The following is a 14,391-nucleotide window of genomic DNA, read 5'->3' as shown; positions in this document are numbered from 1 at the left end:
TACTTGAAAAGTGCTTTTATTTAATTTATTTATACCCTGAACCCTCTTCCCACAGGGGACTCTGGGAAGCTTACGACATTTAAAAATGTAATAAATACAAATACAATACAAATAACTAAAGGCAATAAATGGAGCAATAAAACCAATATAGACTATCTATGTCTATCAATTCAACAACAAACTACCTGGAGAAATTAAAAACAACTGGCCCGCTCCCTGGTTCATAACGTTAACTAAAGGCCAAAGAAAAGAAAGCACAGCCATGTGTGCCCTATAGAATGCTGGAAGATCTCACAGGGCATGAGGAGGCAACCACTCGAAATGCACTTGCCCTGGTGGTTGACAAGTGATTTGTAGAGCAGGCAACTGTAGAGTGCCTTGCACAGATTATCTAAGGCATGAATGTCAAACATGCAGCCCGGGTGCTGAATCAGACCCCCAAGCAACTGGCTATCATCTGCTTCATTCTCTCTCTCACTTGTTACCTTCTGGATAACAGCTTGCTTTACAAGGCTTGCTCAATTGCACAGGGGCTACAGAGCAAAACCTCTATTTTCTCCATTGGCTGAGACTCCTCCCTTGGGGAAGAAGGGGGGGGCTTGCTTTGCCAGGCTCTCTCAATTGCATAGCAGAGCTACTGAGCCAAGCTTCTGTTGGCTGAGGCTCCTCCCCTTCCTGGTCCCCTAGGGAAGGAAGGAAAGAGCCAGAGCTTCCTTTGCCCAATTTCCTGAATCCCATGGGAGAAATACAAAAAATGCTTTAAGACCCACAAATGCTAATGTTTTAAGCATATTTTATTTTAAGGGTTTTTTTTAAAAAAAAATTGTGTTTGTGTCCTTTATAAAGTGTATATCTCTGCTACCTAATCTTAAACAGGTAAACACATAGCCCAGCCTGACGTGGCCTGGCCTGACATCTCGTTTATTTCAGATCGGTCCTTCATAATAAATGAGTTCAACACCTCTAATCTAAGGAGGCAAGGGGGGATCATAGTACACGAGGCAGTCTCACAGGCAGAATCCACCTTGTTATGTCCAATTTTTTCTCATAAGACTATATTAAAGTGTGGAGGTTCTTATACACAGACATTTCATATATTAGTTGTTTTAATTATGTAAATTATTATTGTATTTTAATTCTTGAATTTTATTGTTAGAATTTTTATGTTGTGAGCCACCCTGAGCCCGCTTTGGTGGGGTAGGGCGGGATATAAATCAAATGAAATGAAATGAAATGAATGAAATATTATACCCTTTTCACTATCGCATTACTTGAATTTTAAGATTAATCATGCTCTTCTTTTTATGATGAAACTTCAAGAAGTTGCATTAAGTCCTATGTTGATAATATGCCAGAGACATTATCCTGGAGATATTTGGGCAACAACAATCTTAAACAATGGAGTCTAAATATTAGTGCACTCCATAGCATAGTGAAAAATATTAAACATAACTAACCAAAACATAGTTATTTTTTATTTGATACCATTCCAGCTGTAACTCAATCTGTTATTTGAAAAGCTTGCATTACAGGGGTCTTTATTTAGAATTTCAGCAATATGAAGGAAAAGTTAGAATAAGAAGCAGTAACAGCTGATTAAACAAATTTCATTACTTAAATAGAAGCATGATAAGTGGATTATTTAATGAAGCTACTTGACTAAAACAGCATATTAAAAGTGCTTTCATTACTTGAAGCAATAGAGACTCAAATTAGATGATAAAACTTCAGATACATACTAACACAGTCGACAGAAAATAATTCCATCTTGCTTTGTAATCAGAAAGTAGAGTCAGCTGAAAATATTGCAGTTTAAACTTTTTAAAAAAGAGCTTCTAAGGAGGTTCTATGTTATCCAAAAACACTGCAGATAAATATTCCAAAGTGTTCTTGGTCAGATTTCAAGAGTAGTCTGTCTGTGCCCAGAGGAAAATCCATTTCTCATTTTCTTTGCAACTTTTTGTATGTAATGGAACAGTCTGCTCCCCCCGCCTCCCTAATATCTGTATGATTTAGTTTGGTCCTATTGGGTGGAATGTTTGTTTCAGTTTCCAGTTTTGTATGTTAACTCTGAAAAGCAGCAGCTTCAGCTGTCTCCTTGCAAATGGCTGATGTTTTGAGCCAGCTTATCTCCACTGAATGGACCTGAGAATGGGTGCCTGAGTGAATACCACTCAGAGGGAACCCACAGCCAAAGCCAAAGGGGAACATTACAGCTGGAGAACCTCAGGCACTCTGAGTAGATGGGAAAGGGGGAGAAGCTTGCAGTGCCCAGTCATTTCATGTCTTCTGAGACTCAGCATTTTATATATTTAGTTTGTATTTTTAGTTTCTGCTGTGATCTTTGTGCTTTTTCTTGATGTTTTATTTTTTTAAAATTACATTGCCAAATCCCACTGTTTCCTCACCTCTCCATTTTAGGCAGGCATCTTTTAAGGGTGAGGAGGGAGGTTTGGGACCAACCACTGTAAGGAAATGCCCCTAATTTCCAGAACATTGTAGTCACCCATCTGGGTGCCAGAGTGCCTGGAGACAGAGCTCTCACACATCTGGCAGAAGGACTTGTGACTACTAACAGTCAGATTGCTACAGCAGTGCTCCGTGTTCTGGGAAGAGCGCCAGCAATGCCATCTCTATCTTGGAGCGGAAGAAAAGCGCGCCGTTAGGAGCTATCCAGACCAAGTGGTTTTCAGCCTTGATCATAGAATCCACTTTGGGAGGCTAATACCAGCTATTTTCCAGCAGTACCAAGACTCCGTTTCAGGACAGCAGGAGGCACACATACGCAACAGATGTGAGCCACCCATGGAACCATCAAGCTTATCCAGGCATGGATCCTGCCAGACCACCCAAGCCTTTGTCCAACGAAACCCAGGACAAAGACTGGTGCCAAGAAGAAGACTAAAGAAGAGGAAGACCATCTTCAGCCAGAGCCAAGTTCCTTTGTGTAAACCGGGTGTTACCTAGGCAATGATTTGGCTCTCTATTGTCACCCTTTTAGATAAGTTTAATAGTCTTAAGCATCTCCCCACCCAGTAATCTCTCCCATTCTTCTCCCCAACTGTCATTTTGAAGCCTCATCCTGGTCCATTGCAACCTGAAAGTTCAACCAGGTATCCCTGGACCAAGCTTGTTCATTGGTCAGCCATGGGCACCCAATTAGGTGCCATCAATTAACTTGCTATTGGCTACTGCAGAAGTCCAGCCCTTATGGTCACTGCAGAGCCTTCCCTTTCTCTTCCCTCATACCTCTCAGCCCCTGAGGGTCTAAGGTAGCCTATTTAACCTCTGACCCAACTCCACTCATGTGTGCATCTAGCAGTACCCTAGTTCCACTGTCTAGATCCATCCCCAATTCCTGATTAGTTTTGGGTCCATTTCCCCCGTCCTCTATCATCGCCATTGGAGCCTTCTTGAAAACTACGATTGGTAATTATCACCCTGTTTGTCTACCCATGTGTTGTCTCTATATCTCTCTCTCTATTTTTCTTAGAACTGTATGAATAATTTTATGAGTATTTTATCTTATATGTAAGCCTATATTTTTCTGGAATAAATTTTAATTGTTTTTCTTAATTAGAGTCCCTAATATTTTTAAGCATTAATTTCTGGACGTGGAATCCTGTATACACAGGTAAAAGATCCTGATTAAGCCAGGTGCCCACCTGACAATTCCCCATCCTCGTTTTGAGGGCATTTTGGCTTATACCACAGTTAAAATATAGAGTTCTACAAACTCAAGGAACTCCAGTTTTGCAGAGAAATATTAGTTTTAACACAAACACTCCTATGGGACTCCAATGCAGAACATGTGCTGAAGAGGACAACCAAAATTATTATCCCAAACCAGCCTTCCAAAAAACCATGAAGTCCTGGAGAGCTATAGCCACTCTGAGTAGACCTGGCAGGAGGGAAGCTGCTGGTTTTCAGAGCAATGCCCAGCCATTTCATATTTTCATAAGCTCAGAGCATTAATGAACTTTTAATAAGAGAGATACATTTTAACTGTATGATGAGCAGAGAATTAAAGTATGGCATGACCACGAAGTTCTGCACATAAAAATTGTCATCTTTCCAAGTACTCGGATTGTATTTTGTAAGGTTTTATGTTTGTTCTTTGCCATCCTGGAAGCTTATCAATATATCATATAGTCAGAGTGACACCATCTGTGGGTACTTAAATCTATGAATTGGGGCTACTAATTTGGGAGAAGTGAAAAATGGAGAGGGGTTAAAGCCCTTCAAAACAGAGAATCACTGCATGTGCTTCTGCAGACAATATTCAATTACCATGAGATGGAGGGAAGAAGGAGCTAGGTGATCACAGCTGAGATGCCAGCTCAGGTACTGTCACCTCTCTGGTCTGGATAGAAAAGAGTTGTTACCACCACTGCTCTGCCAAGAGCTCATCTACAGGTCAAAGGGAAGAAGAGAAGCTCTTGCCACCCCTCCCATTTGAACAAGGGAGGAATGCAGGAGAACAGGAGCAGACACCTTCCTCCCAGACACTGTGAAGGCACTGGTGCTGTGGGTGAACAGGGAAGGAGGAGGACCATTAAGAAAACTACCACTGCTAGAACTAAGTGGACAGACCAGAAAAGGGGCATGGCATCCACTGTATTCAGCTATCATTGCTGCTTGACTAGAAGCTGCAGCTGCGTAAGCTGGGCCACCAAATGGGTGAAGGGAGGCTGGCTCAGGGAGCAAGGAAGAAGAGAGAGAAGAAAGTTGAGAGAAAAGTAAAGGGAGGAAGAGAAAAAGAAGGAAGACTATGAAAGGAAGGGAGTACGGAGGAAGAGAAAAACAGTGGAGGTAGAGGCAAGGGAAAGTGTGGCGGGAATGGGATGACCCCTCTGAGTTCTTGTGGCCCCATTTGTAGAGCCCTAAAATAATAAAAAAAATAATTTAATTAAGAATGATAGCAGTATGTTCCTCATTATTAATAGAATCAGTGCTCTATAAATTGAATTGGAAATTTATTGAAAGTTATTGAAATCAGAGGAGGGAAAAGAAACCCAGTCCCTGTATGAATTCCAGTGTAAGGTATTCATCAGATACTGTATCTCTCCTTGTACTATTTTATAGTAGGACAGATTACACAACAAGAAGCTAGTGTTGTCAAAGGACAGACACAGGTGTTATGAACCCTCCTCTTTTTACATGATAAATCTTTCTGAAATTTTATGCACTATTTTATTAATGAATACAATCCTTTTAGAACAAATGGTGCAGCCAGCAAATATAAAGTGAACTGAAATTGCTAAAGGTCTTCCGCGATATTTTATCAAATAGTAAAATACAGTTTACAGTCCATTATTTCAACTACAGCTCCCTGAAACCACACAGCCAAGCACTTTGAGCATTTATGAGAAAGAGGTGGAGAAAAGTGGTTTAGAATGTAAAGACAGGAATGACAATTCATAAAATTCTACTGTGTGCATCATATATTCTCCCAGTATTGATTCTGTGTGAATAATAACATGTATACATTGATCTGGTGTTTTAAAAAGAAATGAGCACTATGATTGCTGTACAGTCAGTACAACATACATGTGTTTGCATTTACATTTCTGATGCTTCATTCACTTAAAGGTCCCTGCTGACCTTCAAAACGAAGTTCTGATTAGTCTGCTTGAGACTGACCCAGATGTTGTCGACTATTTGCTAAGAAGAAAAGCTTCCCAGTCATCGTGAGTAATGTTGTTTTCCTTCTTCATATGTCTTCCACTGGGAATTTTTTTTATTGGAATTACTCAAAGGCCTGTTAAAATTGATTTAAAGAAACAAGAATGTGCGTTCTGCTAGCAGTAATGATGTCAAATTATTTTGATTTTGTATCTAAAGTGATAGGTTGCAGACCTAGGCTCTTTAGAATCATGACCGCTCCTTGTGTCTGTAGGTTTTCAAAGTATGGCCTGTGTGTTTACAAAATAGACATGACATTGTAAGAAGCTCATGCATTACCTCATGAGCAAATAAGTGGGGGTGGCTGAGCATTTGTAAGAGTATGAGCTAATCAAAAATAGGAAAAGATGATGCACCTTGGCTAATTCTATGTATATGAATGTTAAATATGTTTTCTGGATAACTTTGCCCTGAACTGATCTGTTTTCTGGAAGTATAGGAACTCATGCCCCCAAGCAGTGGCCTGTGCTTTCCACTGCCTCCTCGTCCCAGTTGCACGGGAGAGGCAGCAGGAGCTGCTGCTGGCCTTCCAGCACCAATTATAGGTCGCACTGACCAGCTGGTCAGCAGGGCATTTAAATCACACAGGGAGGCCACTGGGCATTGTGAGGAGGGAGTGGGTGCCTTTGCACCAGTCTTCCTGCACAGTTTAAAGGCCCTGCTCCCCAGCTGGTTGGTGTGGTCTTTAAATCGCATAGGGAGGCTGCAGCTGCTTCTGCCAGCCCTTTTGCATGATTTGAATGGCTGGAGGGTGGCATAATTTTTCTAGGTGAGAAGGGGCTTCTTAAAATTTCAGATGCCCCCTGAATTTTTAAAAAGCCCCCCAACCCAAAAAATCCTAGCTACGGCCCTGCTTTGAAGAGCCACTGGCAGTCGTAGCAGACAGTACTGAAGTAGATCTGTATCCTCTGTTTATAGTAGCTTTAAGTATGCATGTGTATTCTGCATGTACATATATAATATTAAATGTTTCCCAGTTCAAATTCAGCTTTGGACCATGTAACACATGTAATGAAATGCCTTGCTGCTTTGATAATTTGCAGCTTTCTTCCACTGATAGTTTCCTTATAACTCTATTGAAAAGTTGTTCCAACATATCAATGCTTTCATTAAATTTGCTTATTTTTTTCAGCCTCAAGGCAGCAGGTCATGCTTTCCATAAAACTGGGTGGAAATAGGTGGCACAAGTGACAGTGCACCCTATTTTATGGATGGTAGATGTAAATTTCACTAATAATGTAGAAAAAGGCAGGCCCTTTGTCTAATATTAATAAATTCCCTTATCTCCTAACTTGTGATGAGGCATCCTAGAGTCACTTTGGTATGTTTGATGTCAGTATGTTTCCAGCTGTAACCATGAAGTCATGGGAAAGAATTTGGCTAGAAGATTAGAGGGATGGTTGTCCAGCACGAAAAGAATGTGATGCTCACAAGACATGGTCTGTTTCTATCCCATTTGGAGGAATGGCTACAAACTAATCAGGTTATTTTTTTCCGATGAGAAGCTGAAAGCAGGAAATAAATATGAGATACGATGTAGTTAACAACAAAATGAACCACTGAAATCTGTAACGACTTGTCTCCTGGGACAATGTGGATGATACTTGATTATGGATTTTAAATCTAAACCAATGGCATGGAAAATTTTTGCAGCTCTGCAGTAGGATGTGAGCACGTGCACTGCAGAGAATGTAACTGGGTACATAGCAAAATGTGTGAGAACCACTTCGACACTTCTTTCTCATACTGGTTGTTCTGAGACTGCTACTGCTAAAAAGCGCACAGTGACTCTGTATATGGCTTTTTCTCTTGATGCCTCTTCAGTTGCTTTCTTGCTTCTGCGCTTAGCTAATAGTCTAGAAATCTTCTTGTTTTTTATCACTGGAGATTTAAAAAAGGACTTCCCTTGATATACTTTGTGTCTTTACAGAACAGTAGTAAAACACAATTTGACACAAGAACACCACTAACACTCCAAAGATAAACCTCTTATTTCTGAATTTTATGTTTTACCCTTCTCTTAATATTCTTGGACTTGCAATCATGACATTTTGGGTCTCCTAACATAAAATTAAGCTGCCACTTTAAATGTGGAATATAAATTCTTGTGAATGGTTCCAAATTAAATCCTAAATAAAGCAGGCAGTGGTCTTAGTTCTTCTTAGGGATTCTTTTTTGAGAAGAGATAAAAAGTCACTAAGCTAATTCAAGGTAAGATGCTTTACAGAATTTACTAGCTTGTTCATGCAGTGTTTTGTGAGTGTCTTTTTTCTGCCCTTAGCATTTCTTGTGTTAACTCACTATATTGCACATTTCCTATACATTTGTCAAATTCTACATATTGGGCTGCCAGCAGCCGCACCCAAAATTTGCAGCTGTTAACCAGTGAGCAAAAACTAATCTCATTATAAGGGAGGGGGGAAGGAGTGTGGCACAAGAAATTAGTTCTGCTTCAATTATAATTTTTCCATGTGTTCAAAACGTGTATTGTTGATTTCCTTTAATTGTCTTTGATATAGTGTGATATGTTGTGATGGTGGATTTAGTTTGAAGGTGAGAAACTATCTCATCAATATTTGTTATGAAATCATTTCCATTCCAGTAGCTGTGATCTTGCTAGATGTCGTTGATCTGTGCTGCAGCTTATCTAGCCTGAAAATATCTTTCTCTCTGTCAATTTTTATCAGAAACCCTGAAATGCTCCAGTCAGAAGGCCCATTCTCCATGGGAGGCAGACATTCATCCACAGATTCAAATAGAGCCTCAAGTGGTGATGTCTCCCCTTATGACAATAATTCCCCAGTGCTTTCTGAACGCTCTCTATTGGGAATGCAAGAAGATACAGCTCTCATTTCTGAGCGGTTATTCAAAGTTCCTGAACAGTGTACATTAGTCAGCAGTTTGCAGCCAAAATCAAGAGAAAATTCACCTGGATCATGGCTTGGGAAAGGTATGGCTAGCCCATAAGTTAGTTGAAGTCTCATTGTTTTTCATGTCATTGTGTATATTATAGAGCAGATATTTCCCCATGGCATGATTTTCTCTGTCTCTGGTTTATAACCATGACCATGTTTCTTCTGTTGATAGTAGAACAAAAGCTTTCTGGCATGCCATTATTGAGAAGTGATTCTAGAATAACTAATTTCTTATAGGGAGTGAGTTCAAAATACAGATTTACACCAGGCTAAGCTTTTTGATTCCTGTGGGGGCAGAGAGGTATCCAACACATGCTTTTATGTCAGCCCAATCTTCACTACTCAGCAGGAGAGCCCAGGACTTCAGAATGAAGAGGGTGGATAGGGGTCTCAAGAACCAAGTTCATCTTCCTCTTCTCTACTTTCTGTGGTGAGACACTGGACAGCTCTCTTACCCAATCTGGACTCAGAGAAGGGGAAATTAGCTTCAAAGGAATAACACAGGACCTTGGCCTATGTATACCGGACTGGATCTTAATAGTGGTACCCCAAATAAAATTACAAAGAAAGAAAGTGAGAGGGATTTTAAACACAAATAGTTTTATTGTATATACAAAATAAAATAAGTAAAAATGTAAAGAATCTACACTAAGCACCTACGAACTAAGTAACTACAGACACGCATACACCAAGAAGGGGAGAACGGGAGGAAATTGGGAGATCTTAGGGAAGGAATGTACAACCTGAAATCCTGGTCTTGAGGTCTGGAGAGGTCCAGGGAGCAGAGCAAGAAGCGAGCTAAGCAAGGAGAAAAAACCTTCAATGCAATCAGATAATAGGAAACCTGGCACACTTTCCACTGAGTCAGGATGGCCTTTTTATGGGGAAGGATCCCATAGCCAGACATACCTGCTTTCCCAGGAACCTGATTGATCCAAAATGTAAAGTTTGAATCTCACCGGCTGGTTTAAAGTTAATTGCTGTCAAACATTGGTGGGGAAAATATCTTGATTAGGCTATTGTGAGCCAAATCTGTATGGGCACAAAGAGGCAACATGATGAACATAATTCATTTAGGTTGAAGTGAGCCGGATTGGCATTGACAGAGAAGTATGGGTGAGTCAAGATAGTTCCTGAAACAGGATGAAGCATAAATTAATGGTTTGGGTGCCCTTCTTGATTGAGTAAAACAAAAAAAGGGGGAAGTAACTGGGGGTTGGTTAATGCAGTAACATCTTCCTTGAGGTGGGCAGACACCTCTGGCAGGGCCAGCGCGTGGGAGCACGCGGGGTAGGAGGTGGCCTCAGGTGCTACCCCACCTGGGGGCACTACGAGGCGCCCCCTTACTCCCCTACACTCTTTGGAGGCTTCTTTGGAAGTCTCCAAAAAACGTAGTTTCTTAGCGGCACCAGGCCACTTTCAGGTTGAAAGCGTCTGAGCGGCACCTTTCCATGAAGGTGCCGCTCGACCACTTTCAACTCGAAAGCGGCCTGGTGCCTTTAAAACACCGTGCTTTCCAAAGAGCACGGTGTTTTAAAGGTGGCCGGCTGCCTTTTAAAAACTACACTCTTTGGAGGCTCCCAAGGAAGCCTCCAAAGATTGTAGTGCAGGGGGAAAGTGGCGGCGCGGCAGCACTCTCGTGCACCGCCCACTGTTCTCTAGTCCCCCTAACGACGTCACTTCGATTGACGTCATCGTGGCGCACACATGCTATGAGCGTGCAAAAAACCCAAAAGGGAGCTGGAGGGGGGACGCAGCACAGGGGTCTGCCTCTAGTGGCAGAACCCTTAGCTCTGTTCCTGACCTCTGGGATGTGACAGAATGTTCCAGTGCTGAAAAGTCTTGTGTTATTGAGAATGAAGTGAAGTCTTTTTGTTACTGAGAACCCTGAGCTGGGGGAGATTGCACTTAATCAGTTCGTCTCTCTCTCGGCTTGACTTCGCGAACGAAGATTTAAGAAGGGTGCAGTAGTCCACGTCTGCTGCAGGCTCGCTGGTGGCTGACAAGACCAATGCGGGACAGGCAGATCCGGCCACAGTGGCTGCAGGGAAAAGTCTGATTTGGGGTTGGTGCTGCAGCAGTGCGATTCTTCCTCAATCTCCTTTTGTCCTCAAGACCAGCTATGCGTGCGTTCTCAAAGGAAGAGACAGCCTGGTGGATGGTGTGCCTCCATGCTTTGCGATCTGAGGCTAGGTCAGACCACTGGTGATGGTTGATGCGACAGGTGCTAAGGGATTTCTTCAAGGAGTCCTTGTACCTCTTCTTTGTAATATCTTCTCTGTAAAATCAGTTTGTAATACTAGCACATCCTACCTCTTTTCTGCGCTTTCATGGCTGTACCCAGGTGTCTTTATGAGACTCTTCAGGTTTCAGGTTCCCTGGTACTTAGGGTCTAAAAGGGGGTGCCTCTTAAAACAACTATGTCCAAAATAAGATGGGGACCCCATTAACCAAGGGGGTCTCAGCCAGAGAGGGGGACAGAGTTCTCACAGCACTTCCCCTTTAAAATGCTCATGTCCCCTGACCATTCTTGCCCTCTTGTGAGAGCTTTTCCCCACCCAGGATGCAAGCAACATCATCAACCATCTTAGCCATGTCCCACCCCATCTCTGCCTCCTTCTGATCTGCCTAATGATGCTACAAGCTGGCTGTTCCATCTTGCAGGAGCCCCCAGAGAATTCCAAGTATTCCCCCACCCCTGGACATTTCATAAGATCCTTTAACCAAGAAAACCATTTTCTTTGGATTTATTTCATTTCTTTACAAAAATTATAACCCACCTTTATGTTTATATGGGTAACCAAGTTGGCTGACAATTTAAAACATACATGATAAAATTATAAAACTATTAAAATCAACAGTGATATTAATTTATGCTATAGTTGGTTGGATCCAAAGAAAGAATTTTTGGAAAGAGGTGGTGGAGCAGATCTTTGCTGGCTTTCCCCTAGCAGACTGCCATATGTCCTAAAAATCATCTCTTGGATCAGGAAATCTTTGAAAGCAAAATATGCTAGTAGCAATAGGGCAAAAGTGCCATTATGAAGATAAGAGCATAAGAGAAGCCATGTTGGGTCAGGCCAGTGGTCCATCCAGTCCAACACTCTGTGTCACACAGTAGCCCAAAAAAACTCAAGTGCCATCAGGAGACCTACCAGCGGGGCTAAAAACCATCCTACTGTGCCCCCCCACAAGCACCAAGAATACAGAGCATCACTGCTCCAGACAGAGAGTTCCAACAATACACTGTGGCTAATAGCCACTGATGGATCTCTGCTCCATATGCTTATCCAATCCCCTCTTAAAGCTGGCTATGTTTGTAGCCACCACCACCTCCTGTGGCAGTGAATTCCACATGTTAATCACTCTTTGGGTGAAGAAGTACTTCCTTTTATCCGTTCTAATCCGACTGCTCAGCAATTTTTTTGTATGTCCACGAGTTCTCATATTGTGAGAAAGAGAGAAAAGTACTTCTTTCTCTGTCTTCTCTATCTCATGCATAATCTTGTAAACCTCTATCATGTCACCCCACAGTAAACATTTTCCCAAGCTAAAGAGCCCCAAGTGTTTTAATCTTTCTTCATAGGGAATGTGTTCCAATCATTCTAGTTGCCCTTTTCTGCACTTTTTCCAATGCTATAATATCTTTTTTGAGGTGGGGTAACCAGAATTGTACACAGTACTCCAAGTGAGACCGCACTATGGATTTATACAGGGGCATTATGATACTGGCTGCTTTGTTTTCAATTCCCTTTCTAATAATTCCCAGCATGTCATTGGCCTTTTTTATTGCAATTGCACACTGTCTCAACATTTTCAGTGAGTTACGGTATCTACCATGACCTCAAGATCTCTCTCTTGGTCAGTCTCTGCCAGTTCACACCCCATCAATTTGTATTTATATCTTTACCAAAGCATCTGCAGAGTTTCGAAACAGGCAGCACAATATAGACTTAAAAAGCTAATAATGAGAACTATTCAGGCTTTATTCAAATACCATAGTAAACCACAAGTTTTTGTGACATGCAGCTTCTTATGCCTGTATGAGTCTCTTCTCCACATCCTTTCTTATATGGAGAATGACTGAGAATCCCTGGCGTTAAACTCCGGGTACCCCCTAATGCAGGGGTCTCCAGCCCCCGGCCTGGTACCATTCTGTGGCCTGTTAGCAACTGGGCCACAGAGCGAGGCAGGGGAGGCAGCCACGGAGCGAAGCAGAGTAGCCCTTCCGCCCACTCAGGACCCGGTCGGACAAAATAGGCATGGCCTCACTCTGAAGCACCACTGCTTTCATACTCCTGGGTCACGGATAGGTAGAAGGAGCAGTGTGGCAGCAACATTTGCCTACATCTCATTTAAAGACCCCCATGGGGGAGCAGGGATGTGTGTGGGGTATGGGGGCAGCGTGGGGTGGCATAAAACACCCATACCACCGGTTTGCGGAAAAATTGTCTTCCACAAAACTGGTCCCTGGTGCCAAAAAGGTTGGGAGCCACTGCCCTAATGTACAAAATGCAGGAGTCCAAGTTAATTTTAATCTGTTTGTTTGAATCTTGGTTTATTGGAAGTAGGCAGATTCTGACCAGAAGCATGCATCATTTGTCACAGGAAACAGAAGTTTCAGGCCAGGAATTCACAGTCACATTTCATGTGAGAAAAGTGGAAAATCGGGCGATCATTGGCATGAGAAGCAACCTGCATTGTAGCAAATCCTGACGTTGCAATGTCTGGATGCAGTTAATGGACCAGTCAGTTTATATCTCTTCTTTTTAAAACATCATTGGTATTTGTCATTATTGGTATTTGTGTTGTTTTTAGTGTTGTACTGTTGTGGAAGTCCTGAAAGAAATGCCTCTTCCTGTTGAGGAATGTTTGGGCTAAGATCTGAAAAACTATGAGTCAGTGGTTTTATATTTTTTGTGGGTTAGCCGTTCAGATAGATGAAAAGCCTCCTCCAATTCCAGTACACTAGCATGTTGTCCTTGCTTGTGGCTAAGATGTTCTTCAGATCATGCCCATTGTTTCTTCTAGAGAATTATTATGAAATTCATAGTCCCTCTCTTCCTGTTAGATGATTCCGAGGATTATTTCAACATCTGGGGAACTTGGCATTCAACACTGAAAAGTTGTTCCAAAGATCAAGGAATAACAGGTATGAATTTTAGTTGTTTTAGTATGCCTGCATTTGTTGAATGATTTGACCATTCACATAAAATATGTACATTGTAAATATGGAAGTGTGCATAACCACACTGAGCTGCATTCACAAATGGATCTATTTCAGTTGCAGTAAGATTTGATATCATAACATTCACAAATAGCATGTGTGTCCTTAACTGGCAAACTTGTATTTTTCTTCCCCAATGGGTTTTACTCAGGAATTTGGGGTATTCATGCTATAATGTAGTCCAGTGGCTGTTCCCCTCAAGGGTTCATAAACCCATCAGGATACCAGTGGAAGCTCACCAGCAGGGCATTTAACAACATGGAACTAACTTCTGAGTAGACCTGCTCTAGTTGGTCTAGGAAAGAGTCAATGTTGTGTAGTGGTTAAGAGCGGACAACTCTAATCTGGTTTGATTCCTCACTTTTCCACGTGAAGGCTGCTGTTACAGTTCTCTCAGAATTATCTGAGTCCTGCCTACCTCACAAAGTGCCTATTGTGGAGAGAGAAAGGCAATGTTGATTATAAGCTGTTTTGAGGGAAACATGGGGTATAAAAATTTGCTCCTCTTCTTCTAGTATTGCTCCATATGTTAGGTGGTTAGAAACTATACCATTTAACAATGTA

General features: G+C 41.8%; 1 protein-coding gene across 2 annotated transcripts in view; it reads left to right on the top strand.

Moving 5' to 3' along the window:
* The window catches only part of ARHGAP6 (Rho GTPase activating protein 6), a 331,686-nt gene that overhangs the window by 316,129 nt on the left and 1,166 nt on the right, over positions 1-14,391 (top strand). For both annotated transcript variants that reach the window (XM_060233959.1, XM_060233960.1), the window contains exons 10-12: positions 5,593-5,690; positions 8,373-8,635; positions 13,672-13,752. In XM_060233959.1, coding sequence (XP_060089942.1) covers positions 5,593-5,690; positions 8,373-8,635; positions 13,672-13,752 — 442 coding nt within the window. The remainder of the gene's footprint in view (positions 1-5,592; positions 5,691-8,372; positions 8,636-13,671; positions 13,753-14,391) is intronic.

This window comes from Heteronotia binoei, chromosome 3 (genome assembly GCF_032191835.1).
Source record: "Heteronotia binoei isolate CCM8104 ecotype False Entrance Well chromosome 3, APGP_CSIRO_Hbin_v1, whole genome shotgun sequence".
Classification (NCBI taxonomy): domain Eukaryota; kingdom Metazoa; phylum Chordata; class Lepidosauria; order Squamata; family Gekkonidae; genus Heteronotia; species Heteronotia binoei.
The sequence above is the reverse complement of the archived record's forward strand: the minus strand, read 5'-3'. Positions and strand labels throughout refer to the sequence as shown.